We start from the raw sequence: 19,458 nt of genomic DNA, 5'->3' as shown, positions 1-19,458 counted from the left end.
GTTAACAACTTTAAGACTCGAGAGAAAATTTGAAGACCTCCGAACTCCCTAAATTAGGACTTAAGTCGGGACAGTGGTTGCAACCAATGGTTTGAGATAATAGAGTGTATCACTTTCCTCTCTGTGGTAAATTCATGATCTTAAGAAAGGAGAAAAAAAGTTCATTCCGGGCACCGCACCCGTGTTAAAACCGTTTATATAGCGTGATTTGCGGCATCCAGGGACGTTAGCAAACTTTGTCTAGGAAAGCGTGTTACCGAATGTTGTTGCCTTATCATCCGAATACGCGATTTGTGTACTCGTCAGCATATATGCGGTCCAAGTCAACACTATATTTTCCAATTATACCGTATTTAACAGTATTAAATTAACACTGCCCTCCCTTGTCTGCAATATCTCTTTCAAATAATGTTCTAGTTGACAATGTTTCTTTACAATAATCTTATAATCAGTAATGTAATGTCTGTTTGCAACAATGCCCTAGTCAACACCATGGTATTTTCCAGTAATTACACAGTATCACAACTTATATAACGATACCTGAAATTCACTTGTCAACAATATCTTTTCCCCAATAATGTTCTAGCCAACAATGTATTTCCCATAATGACCTTGACAACAATGTCTTTTTCCAACAATGTGCTATATTTTCCAATAATATCGTATTAACCACTGCCCTCTAACAGAAATTCCCTCGTCAACGATGTCTTTTTCCAACAATTACTTGGTCAACGATGTCTTTTTCCAATTGTGTTCAAGTCCACAATGGCTTTTCAACAATATTATTTGATGAAAACCAATAATAATAATGGAAAATAATCATTAATCGGTGCCCTACTGGGGAGGTTCCTAAAGTCAAATAAGTGTTGCCTACAAAAAATATTTTTACCCCTTCATCTCGTGAGAATTTGTTTTTTAAAACTGAATTGAATGGCGATTCGATTCATTTCTTTCTTTAAAAACATTTTACTCTAACAATTACGAAATTTTTTTTGAACCGCGGGCACCTCGTTCTCCTTGACGGTCCTGAGCAGTGTAAGCAAATTGAATCATCGAAGAGTTCTGTCATTTTATAACGTTGGAAAAAAAAGCACCATTCACCGCCACCGAGGAGGAGGCCAGTCCGGACTATGACCCGATTCAATTCAGGTGTTCAGGCGGGATATTTCAAAGGGTCATTCGATGGTTATTGTGTGTGTGTTATTCTCCATGTCCGCGATCTCGGTATAAAGTATTAAAAGCACTGCGAGGGGGGAAAAAAAGGATGTTATATATATTGTATAAGAGCAAATAGAACCAAAATGTTAACTTTTAACCGTCAACAATGGGAGGTTGTTGACTCAGCTGAAGGATGATAGAGGGCATGTAGAATACGATAAAAAAAAAAATGTCCGACACGGGAGCCATTTTTCTATTATGAAAGACCATCAGAAATAACGTCGTAAAGATCTAAAAAAGATCATTTTTCCCCTCCCTTTTGATCTTGAAGTTCTAGATTATGAGCTTATAACTCATCTTTCTCACCAGCGAAGGATGTACAGTTACCCCAAAAAAATCTAGGGAATATTTTTTCGACTACTTGTCCAGGGGCGCTTAGGTAAAGGGAGGCGTGCCCTGTCTACTCCCCTACCCCCCACAAACTCCATATTTTAGTGTACTGCAATCCACTATATTTCTCAGAAACATTAGCAGCGGGGGGGGGGGGGAAGCGTGTTTTGCGGGTAGCATGTGTGCGCTCCGTCCGTGGTTGGTGGCGATGATAATAAAGACATCAAGGAGTTGTGGACTGACGGAAAGAGATCTTGCAAGGGAGGGCAAGCTATGTCTGGACAATGGACTTGCCCCTGCCCACTAATCTATGTGGGGGACCGGCGGCCACGATGTTATTATTATAAGATCTTCACCTCCTCCTAGAAGTTCATTTTATGCAGAGAAGCGGAGGGGGATCGTATACAAATGTAGCATATCCCGACTTACGAATTCCGAGCATCGTCCGTAAGTCGAAATAACGCTGTTTTGGAGAGAATTCATTGTCCTTCGCCCAAGGCCTCCGAAATCGTTTACCGATATTTGTGAGTATTTACTTTTTTTTCATGCATTGGAGGAAGTGGGAAGTCCGCCAAAAAGATCTCGGTCTTGCTTGGGAGGTGGGGGGGGGGGGTTGAACTTGCTTTGTTTCCTCTAGATATTATGTTAATATAGCTGGGCTTACAAAATTTGAATATTTTTTTCCCACCCCCGATTAACCAAATATCTTCCACCATTCACCAGTAGGGAAGGGGTTCCTAATTTTTGCTTTGTGCATAGCTCCCTCATTTCAAAGTAGGGCCCTGTAGTGGTTCCCGCCCCCCCCCCATACAAAAGGACCCTCACTTTTACAGATTTTTCACGCGTCCCAGTATTGTGAATTTAAAACAAAAAAATTATAAGAATCGTTCCGGGCTGGAGCCCCGTAAGCCTCACCTTGTGCGGGGGGGGGGGGGGGTCCTCCTTTTAAGTAAAGTGTAACTCTCCTCCTTCGAGTAAAGTCCTCCTTTTAAGTAAATTTTATGCAGCACGTATTTCTTGAAATATGCAATTTTATAAGCAGATGAGGAGAGCCATTGCCGCAACTAAGGGAAAAGCAGGCGGGTCTGATGACCTATGTGATAGACCGGGAAGGGGGTATAATTCGCCCTTTAATCGCCCCTTCAGGCATGAATTTTTGGGCCCCCCTGTCAGCACACGGGGGCGCAAAAATTCATGCTTGCCCCGTTGACTACATGTATAGTTGCGGCCAGGACCGCAACTAGTAGATGCTTGGTCACCCGGGGCACGTGAGCATTTTGGCGCCCCCTTGTAATGTTAAAGGAGAGGTTTAAGAATAAAAATTGTGCCTCTTCTGGTTCAGCGCCCGGGGCACGAGCCCCAACCCCGGTTGCGGCCCAGAAGAGAGCTAATTGTAGAACATCTTTGCCGAATGTCATCGATATCGATCTGGAACTCGCCAACAGCGCCAAGTTGGCCTATATCTCGATTCATAACTCGGAAAGTTCGTAAGTCGGGAAGTGACGGCATAGGAATGTCGCGGTGGTTGTTTATTTCGATTTTTTTTGTTTTCGATATTTCATCCTTGGCGGGATTGCTCAATGGAGCGCTTCACACTTTTTGTTGACACCTCGGTCATTCTCGAAGATGTATATTTTTGCCTAGGATCAGACCCGGCCCACTACGCTCCATGAAACCGTCCTCTTATCTTGGGATCTCAAGACAAGATCTTAAACGAGCGTCATTGGGGAAAAAAACATAATTTCACTTGGTTGGTGGGGGTGGGGGGGGGGTCCAATTCAGTGATATCAATTCAATGCCGAATGGGTAAAAACTACCTCGTTATAAACAATTACGATGGATGACTGGAACCTTTTTGATGAATTTGTTTATTATCCATAAACAAAAGGTTTTGGCATTTGCTAGAGATGGATTTGGGCGATGTTAATGCCACCATTCCCCCCCCCCCCATCAAATTCTATAGACGGAGTCCATAGGCTGTGAATTTTCGTAGGCTCGACGCCAGGAATTTTCACGGCCCCAGTAAGTTTATAGCATAAATATACAAAAAAACATGATGGATTTTTCACCATGTTATCCTCGGGATGGATCCCTTTCAGCCCTCCCTATGGTGGGATTTTACTTAGCCCCTCCCTTCCCCAATACTGAAATACTAGTTGTCCCTTTCCCAAAAGATATTTCTGGCGGTGGTCTTGTTTCACTGAAATCAGTACCCACCGGGGCCCTCCACAAGGGCTGGGGGGCTGACGAGGGGGCCCGAGACGATTCTTTTATCTCCTTTTTTTTTTTCATTCTTTCACACTATAAATTCACTGTATAAAAATTAAGCCTGGTGGGTCCACCTAAGATCCCAGCTCTGGGAGGCCCTGTTGCAGGGATTTTGGGGTCCGGTATACATCATTGGTCTATTGACAGCTACGTGAAGTTGCATTCGTTGTCTTGTCATTTCGCCACGTAGAGAATTTCTGGATTATTCTTGGAGGGGGGGGGGCGGCTCGTCTATATAGGAGGATTTGGCTGTGGCAATACGGGTAAGTAGTATCTTAAATAGAGTGTAAAAAAAATAAAGACTATCTCATTGTTCCGGTGGGCTGGATGAGTCTCTCATTTTCGACAACCAAGTCGTCCATCATATTGTCTCCGCTCGAGACATTGTTGCCACGCACAAAGTCTCTGGAGTCTATTGTCATCGTTGTTGTTCCAGTTCTGACACTAGGACTATTGTTCTCGTGAGGGAGGAGACAGAGCGTTTGTGACATGTATACGACAGTATAGGATGGCTCTGAAGAATGACGGCTCTCCCTCGTGGATTTCTGGAAGGCATTGGATGTCTCGGATAGGAGACATTACCTTACCTGTGGTATCGCCAAGTTTGGTTACGGGCATTGCCACAAAATTCAATCTGGTATCATTATATGGGGGGGGGGGGGGGTCCGATCCAAGAACAAAAAACAGTCCGACCACGTGACTACTAGCAGTAAAACGTACGTATGTATTTTTGTATAATGGGGCATTAGAGTGTGTGGGTCATGGCTTATTTTCCACCCGGGGTGGGCTTGGGGCTTTGTAAAGGAGGCATGTATGTGCCGCCATCTTTCCTAGAAATCGTTGGGTGAAGGGAGAGGAAATAGCGGCACTTTTTTTTTTCATGCAGTGTATTCGGAAAAGTATGTTTTTTGCTTTTCAGAAGGGTGGCCCGTCATCCTTCATTTTTTTTTTTTTTTTGAGAAAACTGTCTCAAGTTGAGGAGGGTGGATGGGTTCCTCGTGGGATGGGGATTATTCGTCGGTGGTTTTGGAGATTTATATGTTAAAAAAAATGGGGGGGGGCCGAGCGATTTTTGAGCTTGTGACATCTCTATTGATATGTGCGCATGACATTCTTTTATGTCATTTCTCCTACACTGTCGGTATGAAATGTGAGAACCATTCGCGTCTCCCCGCCCACCTTCTCAAAACCTATCACATTCTCTGACGGAAAAGGAATTCCCCCCCCCCCGACATGGTGGGTTCATGTCATATTCTGGCCGCTTTTCCCTCCAATTCTTTGGTCCCCCCCCCTCCCCCGACGTTCTCCTAAATGTTATGGAGACACCCTTTCTATGAATTCGATTGAGAGCTCCTAAAAAACGTTATTGCGTCATAGTTGGAAACGAAACGTCTAATTATGTATACATTGGGACCGAGAAAGGGGCGGCTCGAGAAAAAAATGTCTACTCTTGCAGGACCAATTTATGAAGCCCCTTGAGAATGTTTTTTTTTTTTTTTGCCCTGCAAACTCTGATTTGGTGCAGCCCTCCCTGTGCGGCCACTGGACTAAGGTGGATTGATGGTTTGGGCCTGTGGGGTTACACAGAGATTTTTAACACTCATTCTTGAAGGACGACAAACCCCCCCCCCCCCCAACATTCTCGGAAGCTGCGACTCATTTTAACGACCGATGCATAGAGGCCCTGGGCATGACTCTCACGTCCTGCAGCAAGGTCCCTGTATAGTGAATTTATAGTGTGGAAAAACAAAAAAAAAATATTCAAGTACTGCCCGGTCCACTGGGCTGGTCCTGCTTCACCGTGGCAAGCTGTCAGTCCTCCCCCCCTCCCGCGTTGGAGAAGTCAATGACCGCGTCATGACCCTTGGGACAGTATTTTACTTTTTTAAAAATTTTTAACTTGAAAATCAATGCATATAAGAACTTTCACCCCCCAGGTGCTAACGGGATTCCATCCCAACACTTGAGTGGGCCCGTAAAAAAGTCCCCGGGGACCCACCAAAGATCCCAACCTTGGACAAAGCTGCTCGACCTTTAGGAGAGCGCGGGCCACTTCATTAGTTTGAAGACGTGTCACGGGCCACTTGAGTGGGTTTGGAACAGCGTGGCACTAGCGTCGCACTTAAGTGATCTCAAAATGCTCCCTAGCCTCTTGAGCGATCTGTAAATGTGCCGCGGGTCGCTTGAGTGATCTGAAACTAAGCCGTTATTTTTAAATGTGCTGCGGGCCACATACGTGATCTGTAAATGCCGCTTAGTTAATTTTTACAAAATTATGTTTGAAGATGCGGACCACATCAGAGATGACGTTGAGGGCCACATTCGGCCCGTGGGTTAAGCATGCGTTTGTCCCAGGAGCTCTGCTACAAGATGTGGGGGAGCCACGATGTCAATCTTGCCAATAAGCTAATATAAAAATTTTGTGCGGGTGTCAAATTAGAATTTTTTCGAGCAACCCCGTATATCGAATCTTCCCTCGAACTCCAAAAAAGGGAAGAAAACAATCGGATTGTCCAATTCTTTTTTTTCCCGCTCCTGTTGGTGTCTATGTGGACAGAACTTTTTTTTTTTTTACTACGAATTATAAACAGAGAAAGAGAGAGAGAGAGATCATCAGTTCAATGTCTCAATCTTCGCTGCTCTGTTTAAGGTTTTCTTTTGTGTTGTCAAGAAGCGTGAGGAGGGAGGGAAGGGATGGATGGATGAAGACAAACCTGCAAGAGAGAAAATGTCTCAATTCCTTCTCCACCGCCACCTAAATATGCACTTGGCGAGATGTAGGCGTTCCTAACTTCATTCTGAGGTTAAAGGCAGATGGAAGAAGGGGGGTCGTATCCAGTGCTCCAGTTTCGTTGCTTGTAGTTCTCGTCCTCTCTTTATCTCATAAGGCAGGGGGGTGCACAATCTTTGGCCCCGGGGGCCCAAATGCGGCTCGTCGAAGGGGGTTCCACCCGGCCCGCAAGTGATGATCCGGTAGAAAAAGTATCAATTACACACGACACGATAAATACCTCTTGACTGACCATATTTCTTTTTATAAAAATGCCTGACATTGACAAAAAAAAAATATTGTCAAGGCAAGTAGATATGTCAAATTACAGCTGAGAAAAAAGTTGTCGACGGCGAGTAAAGTCGCCAGTTACAGCGAAAAAATTGTTAAGGTGCCGACTGTCACATTAAAATTTCTGAAACATTGCTTATCGGTGGAAAAAGATGTACGTAGTACTGCAAGTCAAAATGTTATTCACCAAAATACGTTGTATGTTTGACAAACACGTGAGATGAATACATTTAGATGGATATAATTAATTATAATAATTAGTCATATAATTATCATAAAAAATATAATCTAAATCATGAAAATAGTCTTATTTCTTGATTTCAAAAATTAAACTAAGCTTATTTCGAAAGGAAGGGGGGAAAAAACGGGACGTTCTAAAGAAGTTGGAATGGCCAATATTACGGGTATATTCCGTAAAATACATCCCATAAATACGTCCCGTAAAATACTTTATATACACTGCTCAAAACAATTAGGGAAAATGTAGTTGTGATTTCAATTGTGATTTTTAAACATTTTAATTGATAAAATATTTACAAAGAACATTATAAAGTACATATTCACAAAGAGCTGTGTCCCAATCATCAACTTAATTTAAATAAATAATACATATCCCCCCCCCCCCCTAATTGTTTTGAGCAGCGTACAAGTTTCTGGCCCGCGAGCATCAGAAATACTGCATATCCGGCCCGCGAACTGAAAAGAATCAGATCCCGATATAAGGAGTTTTTGTATTCTCAATAGCTGCCACAAGTCTCCCAAAAAGATTTCTGCTCCTGGTCTCCTGAAATAAAGATCTTGGACACTAGTCACGGGGAGGGGGGAATTCCTTAATTATTTCTCTCCCCCATACATGGGCTCCTCCCCCATGTCAAAGTCGGGAACTTCCGTCTGCCCACTTGGGTTCCACGGATGGTTCATTAAAAATATTTACATTGCATAAATATTCCATTCTATTTTTTGTGGAGGGGGTTCCGCGGTATGGTACAGTCGAATCCCGTTATAACGAAGAACTCCAACGGATAAATCACTTCGTTATAACGCCATTTCGTTACAAAAGAATTCCCGGTTTTAGCATTTTTCCTATGTGCACTTCTCTGGGGTATTAGATAAATAACTGTTCGCTAAAACGTGATTGATTTTTTCGCTATAACGGTATTTGTTAAAACGGGATTCGATTGTATATCGTTGTAAACCTCTGCTCTAGAAGCACAATGGTTGTTACAATATGGGTGTCGTGTCGTGTGTATGTGATCGTCAAGGCAAGGTATTCACGCGTGTAAAATGTATGGTAGCTAGCTCCGTCTTAACGCATGGGTCCACCCGGGCACGGCCCGGGGCCTCAAAGGAAGAGGGCCCTCACAGAAATTAGAACCGGTTAAAATTTTCGAAAATTTGCCAGGTAGGACCTCAGAAAAATCATTTGGCCCGGGGGACCCCATGATATTCTTAAGACGGCCCTGATGGTAGCAACTAAAAAACAGAATGCACAGTACAAGCAAAGCTCCACGCTTCGCGGAACGCATGTTGAGAACCACCTCCTGTACGGCATTCCAACACTCAGTATTTGATTACGCGGGGAACAATTCGATTTCCATTTTACGACGTCAATATAGTTTGTGTGTTTTGAAAACTGATCAAGGATATCAATATTAAAGCTTCTCGAATAAATCAGACATAGAAAATGAAATGAAAATTACATTCAATTACAACGTTGATCGCAATACCTAAGATTTTTACTTTTCATTAAGAAAGTTAGCGCCCTCTATGGGTTCAACAGCGAACAAAAATAATTAAATGCCCATATTGAAGGCAACTTGAATACTTGGGAGGCCGATACCTCTCTCAATTTTTTTTTAAGTCTTAGTAACATATTTCCCCATTAATTCCGCATGTTTCATTCAATAAAGACACTATGTGTGTAGTGGTTGATGTGTATTAACAGTTGATTTGTAAAGCGTAATATTCGATTAAGCTGGGAGAAAAATCGTTGAAATGATCATATATATCAAGCGGGGGAACTTCAACATTGTCTCTATGGGAGAAATTTTGGTGCCAGAGGATTTTATCCGTTTCAGCGGGTATCCGGTTTATCCGATTAAGTGGGGCCTACTGTATTATGTCATTCCTGAAATAATCCTAGCTGGATTAAGTGGTGGCCGAAGCTGTCTTTTTTTTTCTGTAAATCCTGAATACAGTCGAATCTCGTTTTAACGAATACCATTACAGCGAAAAATCTCGTCTTAACGAACACTTTTCCTAATCCTCCACATAAGTTTACATAGGAACAACGCAAAAACCTGGAATTCCTTTATAACGAAGTGATTTCTCCGGTCTCTTGGAGCTTGTTATAACGGGATTCGACTGTAGTGAGAAGACAACATGGAGCAAGGAATTTGAGTGACTGGTTGGTCACTGCTGTCGTGCTGGTATCTCCCATAAATTTCTATGTAAGTCGAGGATATTTTTATTTTTTTCGTTGCGAACAGGACAAGCATTCTTTTTATTGCTATTATTACTATTATCATTCTGTCCAAAAAGATTCAAGCAAGTGGCTTGTGCGTGTGTATTTTCTTCTATGGCCCTTTTTTTTTTTCGTTTCCCATTCTTCTTTTTTTTTTGCTTCAACCGAGAAGAAAGAAGTAAAGAAAACGGGGCGTTGGTTTTTCTTTTCTCTTTTTTTTTACGAGAGAATGAGTAAAAAGAAAAAGAAGAGAAGACAGAGAGAGAGCTGCTGCTTTGTGAGTTCATTATCTGAGGAGGAAGACCACCCTGAGCGCCCTACCATCTTAATTAGTGGCAGAAACTCATCAAGTGCGGATTAAAGAATAGATTATGTTCTTCGAAAAAGAAAGAAAGAGAGAGAGAGTGTGTGTGTGTGTGGTGTGCTTGTGTATTACGCCTCTTCTAGTCCTCGACCAGAATCTAGGTTTTTTTGTCCAATCTCCTCGTACTTATCCACAACTTGGAAAATGACATTACTGCTTATTGGAGGACGCGGCACCTTTGGTGCTGGAAATTCCAGCTCGAAATGACCATTTCCATTCCACGAATCTCAAAAAAACCACTTGGGATACGATTTTCGAACGAATCCTCTGCGGCAGTGTTTCTCAAAGTGTGCGTCGTGACTCCTATGGCAATCTGGAGATACTGATGAGTTGTGCCTGTTCGCGCATTGAAATTAATTTTTTTTGTGCATGCATAATATCTGTTAGCTATTCTACGGTGCCGCAGATAAACTATAGATAGGGTCCTAGTTCACGGATTCTCACCCACGGCTCCCTTGCCCAATTCACGGTTCGTCTGCGGCTCCCCAGACTAGTTTAGCAGTTATTTTCACTTATAAAAGAATCACCAAAGAATATATAGGCAATCTCCAGTTCGCCGCGACGCACGTTTTGAGAAACACTGCCCCAGGTCAAGGAAACCACTAGTAAAAAAAAGTTTGAGAACCATGGTTCTGCTTAATCATAGCATCCCGGATCAATCCTTAGATTATGAAACACATCTAGATTCAGCCGTGAAATTCAGCCGGTCGGGAACCGGAGATATTAGGCATGACTTCAAAAAAATGTGCCGTTATATAAGAGTTTCGTAAAAACGGTTCCTAAGTTTTCTTACCCCTATCATGTAATTTATGGCAGAGTGTGTGTGTGTGAATATTATCTTTCTTTTGGTGCCATAACGGTGTGTTCAAACATTAACTCCACGTGTGCGAAAGATGAGTTCATGGTCTCCTAGCAGTAGGCGTAACCCACGAAAAAAAAGAGGAAAAAAAAAATCCTCTGCCCTACTAGATAAAGAGGCCATTCTCTTATATATACTTTTTTCCCTATATGTATATTATTCCTACGGCCACATAGGGGGAACGAATGGAAGGCAATTAACATGGAGACCACCCTTGCGGAGGATGGATCCCCTGCGGGTGGGAAGGTCCCCCATTTAGTTCTTCTTTTACTTTCTTTCTCCCTTATATATTATTATTATTACCGAAAGAGGGAGGGAAGCCTCCGGGCGGTTTTTTTTTTTTCCTGCATGTATCTCAATTTACAGGCTCTGATCGGAAACATCTCAATGGTGTACGCGCAACACTTAACATGTGCTTCATGACCTGTTTTTTATATATTTCATTTGTATGTTTTTTTCTTACGTTTCACTCAACTTTTTGCCTTTTGCCTTTCTGATGTATTTGAGAGAAGTGTTTACATGGATTCTTCTCATGGAAAAAAAAAATTGCCATTGAATATTCCGTTGTTCAGTGTTTCCTCAACCTTTCTGAACCCAAGGACCAATAGAATATCTAAGATGATTCGACGGACCTCTAACTTACAGCATTAATTTGTGATACATGTGTCCAGTATTTTACGGGACATTTCTATATTTTTGTCTGTTCCGACTGGGAACAATGGTCGGGGCTGTCAACAGACAGGGCTGAATGAATGAACGCCATAACTTTGACACTGGACTTATCCCGTTGCCGAGATCACTTCCAGCCCAGCTTCGCGGCAGAAGCTGGAACACTTTATTTTTTGTCAAAAAGGAAAAAATGCAGTATGCATTAGGAGGTAGGGGCAGTGCTGACGAAATAGTGTTGACGGTGGAGGGGGGGGGGTCAAAAATGGCTAAAAATCTGCTGGCGTAATACTTGAATGACCCCCATTGGCCTTTATGGCACTAGAGTCACGTGCCCTGCTTGGAATATTTACGTGATAGCAAAACAAAGTGAATTATTTACTGCTACCCTTATTTGAATAAAATTGAACGAAAAGGTTAAAAGAAAAAACAGGATTGAGGGCAAGATTATGTATATGTAAAATTGCAATACTCACATTACACGTGATTGATAATTCCTGCGATACCGTACAGTGTCAAAGCCTTCTAGTACTTCTAGGAGACTTTGACAGTGCTCGCTGTACATTTTTACGCGACGGATAGTTACTGAGACAACGCATTTGCAATGTACAGTGGATTCGCTTATAACGCTCCTTCTCAGAATGTTCTTCCGCTTAGTGAGACTTATTTCCGTGAGCTCGATTTTTACTAATACTCATTGAGATTTCTCGTTTAAAGTGTTTTCCCCGCTTATAACGTCTTCCATGATTGTGTTTTTTTTTGGAAAACGTTACAAAAACGTGATCCACCGTATTTAGTGTAACAGTTACTCCATTCGTTGACTTTGCGTGACAAATACAGTACAACATTTTTCAAAAAAACAGATGAGTACTAGCCTCTTCGCACCTGAGCTCACCTAATTGATTAATAATAATTAATAATAATAATAATCAATTAGGCTCGATGTCTTTACTATGACCATTTGAGTTCGGTCTTAACTCGGAAATAGAATCATTATATAAAAACCATTTAGAAAACCGTTACAAATGAGGTACACAGTGAAAGAGGTTAGGGAAAGTTGGGACCACAAAAATGCTTTCAAAGCGAGAAAACGTTCTAACAGGGAACGTTATAAACAAAACGGGATTCACCGAGGTTCCGGTGATATTGCATCCGCTATGCACTTTTCTTGACACATGCAACACCGAACATAAACTCGGATCCATAATCACTTTTGGTGGTCAGGATCCAAGATATAATCCATTTGATGTGGTTTGTGACGGGACTTCATTTAACTACGAATTAGTGTAGCAATTATAATGAATTCAAAAAGCTTATTCGGTGCTTTCAAATTGTTACTTCCTTGGCAAATAAAGTTCCCAGAGTTCCGCATTACCGAGGCACTGCATCCCCAATGCATTTCGTGTGACTTCAAGATATCGAAAATTTAGTTCATTATATCTAGTCTTAATCATGACCCCCACAAAGAGGGGGCTGACAGGGCTCTAGCCCTGGGGCCCGGGACAGTTCTCACCATTTTTAACTTTTTCACGCTATAAATTAACTACAGAAGGGGGGCCCGTGAAAAGTCTGACCGGGGGGGTCCAAAAGATCCCAGCCTAGGGGCCTCGCTCCAGGATGTGAGGGCCATGGTCTTAACCCTTTAAGGTTTCTTTTTTTAATTTTCCCGATCCGCATTACACATTTAATAGCCCACAGAGGAAATCACTAAACCTTCTACTACTTATTATGTACTCTTATTCCTATACTATTCGGAAAAGAACGACTTTCAAACGCTAACCATTCATAACAAACGTTTGTGTTTGTCTCTCTCTCCCTAAAATTAAAAATTTACAGATTACATTTTATTGCGTGGGTGCGCGTATCCCTTCCTGTAAAAGAGGTTATGTGTCAGGTTGAAATTCTGGGGTAAGGAAGACATAAAACTGGAAATAGAATCCTACTGCAGCAATAAGGTGGAAGTGAACGTGAATTGTACACAAGTTCACTAATTGAAGGATGTACCTAGAAAAGATACACATTGAGCAAAAGAAGCAAAGGACATAAGAAAATGACATAAATTTTTCAGGGCTCCCACTCATGAGCCCACAACTTTTCTTACTTTTGCCCCACTTTCTAGGTTTTTGTCCTACTTTTTTTTTACTAAATCCTGTCAACAATATTCATGTAATTGATTTTAATTGAATCGATATATTGCCAAATATTTAAAATGTTGTAGATTGCAATTAAATATTCTGCCGAAGCAGAAATTATATCATTTTTAAGGTTATTTGGTAGGGGGTGTACGTGGATTATTTGGTTTATCAATTCTTCATTTACTTGATTTGCGGGTTCAACAAATAGAGTAGTCATTAAAAATTTCTGTCTCGATGGAAAAAATAATTTTGTATTTACTACTTCATGGTCTTGGACAGTAATTGACACACACACACAATCATTCAAAATTATAATCCACATTTCGTGTACAGAAGGGGCAAAAACAACAGTTTGCATTACAAAGCAGTTGGATACATAGGCTTATTCTAGGTTTGTAACATTCAATTTACTTTTGTATTTTTAGGATATGCAGAGGCATAAACAGTATTTGCAATTCTCAGCAAAGAGCTAGAAGTGCTCAAAGTGCTTCATTCATCCAAAACGATTACATTGAACAGTAAAATATAAACAAATCCCTTCAAAGAAAGGGATGGACAACGCAGTAAAGCCCTCCGGTTGACCTTGACTTATTTACGTTGGATCTTGTAATTCGCACATTTTGCACTGTGCTTCTGGAAGTGGTCTTGGAAGAGCGTCATTCTTAAAAAACTTACATGTCTTCCTAATCTGCTGTGAATTATCGAAGACAGTTGACAGATTGGACTGTGGAAGACTCCAAAAAAGAATGTAATTTATATTTGATCTCATTTTTGTCGTCATTTTCTGCACACGAGGGCTAATTAGACCGCGATCTAAAATTTACTGCCGATTCCGAATGGCAGCCTTTTTTGTATTCATCGAGAGGTTGGTGCGCTAACCTCTCAATGTAGGGGACTCTCTGCGGTAGCAATCTTTTGCTGTGGTCATGTCGCCGTTTCTGTTGTACTCCTGTGTCAGGAAAGTTTCTGACGAGGATGAATCTGGCATCAAACTCGCGACACCTCTAAACATCCTTTGGTACTTTAGGCAAGTATCTTATCGACCTGAGGGAATTGTGAGGAGAGAGAGAAAAAATATTTATGGTTGCTAGTACACTATTTTGGCCAAAAATTGTTTTTGTTGCCGTCATTTTTGTCATTTTGCTTTGGCTCGAGTCAATCTTACAGGATACTGAAATATTGCTATAAAAAAAATTAAATTTAAAATTTTTTGAAAATAAAAACAAAAATTTTAGGGATTTTTTTTTATTTTGCTATGATTATGCTCCGTCTAAGTGGAGAGAGGACCCTCCTCCGTCCTACTTTTTCTAATTTTTTGAGTGGGAGCCCTGATTTTATGATGCATTGCTAGTTGAGAGTAAATATAATGGTTGACATTTTCTTGATTAGATGCATAATTGGTAACGAGTGTCTAAGGAAAAAAAAATTATTCTGTAATTTACATTAAAATACAATATACTGTACCATCATTGAATTTGATTGTCAGCATCTCATGGCAAAATAATTAAAATTCAGTATCAATCATTTGAAGTTACCAATATTTTTTTTATTTTCAATTAAAAACGCCAATTTTATTTATAGTGAAACCTCTTTTGCGGACACAGGTGGGACAAGAAAATCCACCTGTAAAAGAGGAGGTGACCGTTACTCGGGGGTTTGAAAAGTATAGTTTTATTATACAAGGGATGCAGTCACCCCTATTTTACGGCCAAACATTAATTTCCCCTTGTATATAATAAACCTATGCTTTTCCAACCCCCGAGTAACGGTCACCCCCCTCTTTTACGGGCGAAATTTTTTGTCCGCAAAAGAGAGGTTTTGCTATAAATGTGTCCGTTAAAAGGGATTTTACTGTATAATTGTGATGAATTTTAAGAAATTCGGTATTCGGTCAAATCGCTATTTGTCACATCCCTAATTTAACTGTATGAAATATTTAAGAGTAGGTCCCGCTCTTAGAGAAGGTATAATATAATATATCTCCCCTCTCTCTTAAGGTCTCGCTCCGAAATGATAACGGGCGGTCAATGAGAAGCGAAAATGTGAGAGAATCTCCTATCAGAAAAGTCTGATCATTTTCCCTATCGAAATATGCACTTATAATAAAAGTTAATCTTGAGGAAATTTGAATATTTAATCCTCTGTCGTAATCAGGCAAATGATGGTCAGACTGGGATATATTGCAGCAGTACCAGTATCAGAGCTGCTGTTTTGAAATTTATGTTCCAGGAAGCATTCCTATCGGGGACATCACATTCAGGGAAGACACAATCGAGATTGTCTTCCCGGTAAATAACTCTGAATGAACGCAAGAAGCGCCATTCATAATTAACCGAGCCATTCCCCAGAATGTGGACATGGGGTGGAGAGAACGGCCCTATCATTCCTATTGGTCGCATGTCGATTCCGTGGAGGGTAGGGGTTCATTTATGGAGAGAGAGAGAGAGAGAGAGAACTATGAACTTGATATTTTACCTTCAGGGCCATCTACCGTCCATTTTCTTCCTTATTGCCCTTTTTTTTTTCTTTATTATTATTAGTATTTAAGGAGAAAAAGATCTAGTTCCTAACCCTGCAATTTAACTGTCAAATTGCCATTATACGAATTAAATAAGTAGTTGATATAATTCATTTTCGAGAAGAGCAATTCTTAATTATTTTATTATTATTTTAGTCCAAAAAAAAAATGTATAAAGAAAGAGATTCATGTATCCTGTACTTGATTTCAAAAACAGCCTTAAGCAAGGAAGGGTTATATGTTGGTTGGGCTTGCATAACATTGATGTCTATGTCTCGTATATAATGATAATGTCTCTACATTCTGTCTACGAAGTAGAAATAGTCACAAATATCTTCTAGTTTTTTTTTTTGTTTTGTTTAAAGGAGATAAATTATTTTTTTTAAATCTCTTTTTAAAATTATTTGATTATCTCTGAATCATTAACTTGTTTTCTTGGGTTTTTTTTCGTGTATTTGTAATTTGATTGTAAATCGCCTTTTTTTTCCCTCTGGTGATTGATACGAATCGTCGAACCCCCCCTAAGGTTTATTTCATCCTTAACTGGAAACATTCTAAATTCCATCCTCTAGGATGGAAAACTGATGGGTTGCCGGGGATATAATGAAATAATCGTTGAATTAATATTATCTTGGGTTGTTGAACTTCGGGAAGTATCTGTCAGTTCCTTCGTAATGAATTCATTATTATATTCTTCATTGTTATTGGGTTGGGATGCGTGGAAATTCTGATGATGGTGATGTAACATGTTTTGCTCGGATATAATAGGTATGGATCCTCGAAAGAGTTATCCGGCTTTTATTCAACCCCCCCCCCAGAAAAAAAATAACTGCCCAGCTTTTGTACGGCCCCCGAAAAATATATACATCATCTATAACTCTATGGCACCTGCGAATGAGTTATCCAGCTTTTATACGCCAACCGTAAAAGATATCCATCGTCTATGACTATGGACCTTTGAGGGAGTTATCCAGCTTTTACTACCCTCAAAAAAGTTATCCAGCTTTTATACCACCCTCTCAGAAGTTATCCAGCTTTTATTCCACCCTCTCAGAAGTTTATATATATATATCCAGCTTTTTATACCACCCTGAAAAGTCCATCTTTTATACGACCTTTGAAGGAGTTGGATCTCTATCAGCTATTATATACGATCCTCTAAGGAGTTTTCCGACTTTTGTATGACCCCTCGAAAATATTATCCAGCTTTTTATGATGCCATCTATGTTATCCTGTGGGCAAGTGCGTTTAGATGACCCTACTATAGACAAAAAGATTTCTTTTAAAATCTGTTGTAGGTACTGAATATTTACAGGATACTGGTTGAAATAATGTATATACCACACACACACACGCACGCACGCACAAATCCTGGTATCACTTTTTTGAGAATTGATGGAATAATGTCAATCAGATCTGCCCTAAAAACTAACCAAACTGTCTTTTCCCTGGTCATTAAATGGAGTTTTCCCCATCGGGGCAGTTATATAGATTAACTGCGGGTACTCTTTCACAGTGCTCCTATCTGTTAATAGCTCAGATTCAATCTCCCGTTTTCTCGGGACTCCCCGTGGAGACTTCATGAACTCCGGATGTCCATTAACACACACACACACGCTCCTCTTTCCGGTCTCTTGACTAGGATGGTCAATTGACTGACTCCCATTCGAACGTCTTCATAATGACCGTTCACCCTATTTAGATGGTGATGCGTGTCCCCTTTCTGTGATTTATGGCAATTTATAGTTGATGGCAGAACTTTCTCTCATTTCTCAAAATAATCTTTCTTTGCTTATTGGTCTCAAACTGACCAACCGTAATAACGATTCTTCGTCGTTGTATGCATTTATTGTTAATGATTCATTTCTGATTGGTATTTTTTTTATTGTCATTTGCAGAAGGTGGTCGCCTAGAGAAAGAGCTCAGGTACATCAGCTCAACTCTCGGAGAAGGCACCGGTAGCACCAACCAAATACTCATCCAAACGCCTAAGAAGACGGGAGTCAACGTCCTACACCCTGACACCCTCCTCGCCCACCTCCAAGTGGTGAGGGCCGCAGTCCAAGTCTCGGTTGACGTGTTCGACATGTGAGTACCACTGATCAATGTTTGATGGCTTTCGGGGCTTTCTCAACTGCCCTCCGCCCCCTACGCAGAAATCCCGACCAGAATATTATTATCACATCCAAGGCCAAAATAACCCTCAAATTGTCAGATTAGTGGTTCCCAACCCATGGGCGGAGATACCCCGCGCATCCAAAGTGTAATTTAATGTGTAATTTAATAATGTAGATCTAATTTATATGTGTAATAATAATTGACATCATCATCATCGTGCTCCCCTCAGCAATAAAGACCTTGCTCTCCCCTCCAGACTTCCATTTCTATCTCCGCCTATGTCCCAACCTGTGCTCCGCAGAACCTTTAGAGCTTCCTGTGCACGTCCTAGGGCATACATGATCAACCCATGGTTCAAATGTGGCCCTCGAAGTCATCTGATATGGCCCACGACCTTATTTTGCAAAAATGAACTAGGCGGCATATTTATAGATAATTCAAGTGAGAGTTCCAGAGCACTTAAGCAGTTCGCTGTTCAACATCACTCCAACGGCCCACGCCACATTTCTACATGACTTAAGTAGCCCGCGGCACATTACCAAATCACTTGAGTGACCCGCGACACATTCCCAGATCACTTAATTGATGCGCGACACGTTTTCAAACAGGTGAAGTAACTGACCCACATTCTTTCCTAAAGGTTGAGCATCCTCACCCTAGGGGCTCCGAGACTGCTCCTGAAAGTTAAAGGCAGTAAATTTTGTAAATAATTCTTTTAAAGGCCCGGTGGGGGGTTTCCACAAAGAAATAGACTCTAAAATGGGCTCCGCTAGTCGAAAAGGTCGGGAATCGTGGTGTTAGACATATAGGTGGCTCTGAGCGAATAAGGTATTGAGATAGAAGGTACCTACGACTAGAGTCAAAGATGGTAACTTTAGTGCCCCCAAAATTAAAATTGCAGAAATTAGACCCAGAAAAAAAATGCATTGTATTCAATGACAGACTCTCCCAAAATAGCCAGTTTATATTCCATAATTACCGATATAAACCTGGTTGAAATTGTATTTAAATATTGTAAATTTTTTTTATAGCCCGTGGAGTCTCAAAGATCTGTGTTATTCCCCAAATTTTCCTGTGTTTGATAAACATTATATAGATATGGTGAGTGCAGTTATTATATCATAAGAAATGACGTTGATAGATATTTATAAAAGATGAATGAAAAATACTTATTTATACGGAGAAAATTTAAGTTATGTGAATAGTGTAATAATTGTAATAATTATCATCAAATTTTTCTGAAATATAGCTTCCTTTTTTTTTTCTTATTGTTCCAGACTTTAGAGAATCTATTTCCGTGTGCTATAGTTACTCCTTTAGATTGTTTCTGGGAGGGTTCGAAACTCTTAGGCCCAGAAATGCCTGTAAATATACCGTAAGTATTTAGAGCAACTTTTTTTCTTTTCGTATGTGTATACAGCATGTATGGAGGGGTTATTTTTGAAAATTTATTGAAT

General features: G+C 40.6%; 1 protein-coding gene across 1 annotated transcript in view; it reads left to right on the top strand.

Annotated features, from left to right (window-relative positions):
- Positions 1-19,458, top strand: part of ptc (protein patched) — a 49,034-nt gene that overhangs the window by 7,097 nt on the left and 22,479 nt on the right. Inside the window, exons 3-5 of the mRNA XM_089237693.1 lie at positions 17,782-17,971; positions 19,033-19,102; positions 19,279-19,376. Of these exons, the coding sequence (XP_089093819.1) occupies positions 17,782-17,971; positions 19,033-19,102; positions 19,279-19,376 (358 nt within the window). The remainder of the gene's footprint in view (positions 1-17,781; positions 17,972-19,032; positions 19,103-19,278; positions 19,377-19,458) is intronic.

This window comes from Pholcus phalangioides, unplaced genomic scaffold, assembly GCF_987345545.1.
Source record: "Pholcus phalangioides strain wild (caught in Gottingen) unplaced genomic scaffold, Ppha-v1.0 ptg000010l_1, whole genome shotgun sequence".
Taxonomy (NCBI): domain Eukaryota; kingdom Metazoa; phylum Arthropoda; class Arachnida; order Araneae; family Pholcidae; genus Pholcus; species Pholcus phalangioides.
Note: the sequence above shows the minus strand (reverse complement) of the source record. Positions and strands in the feature narration are given on the sequence as shown.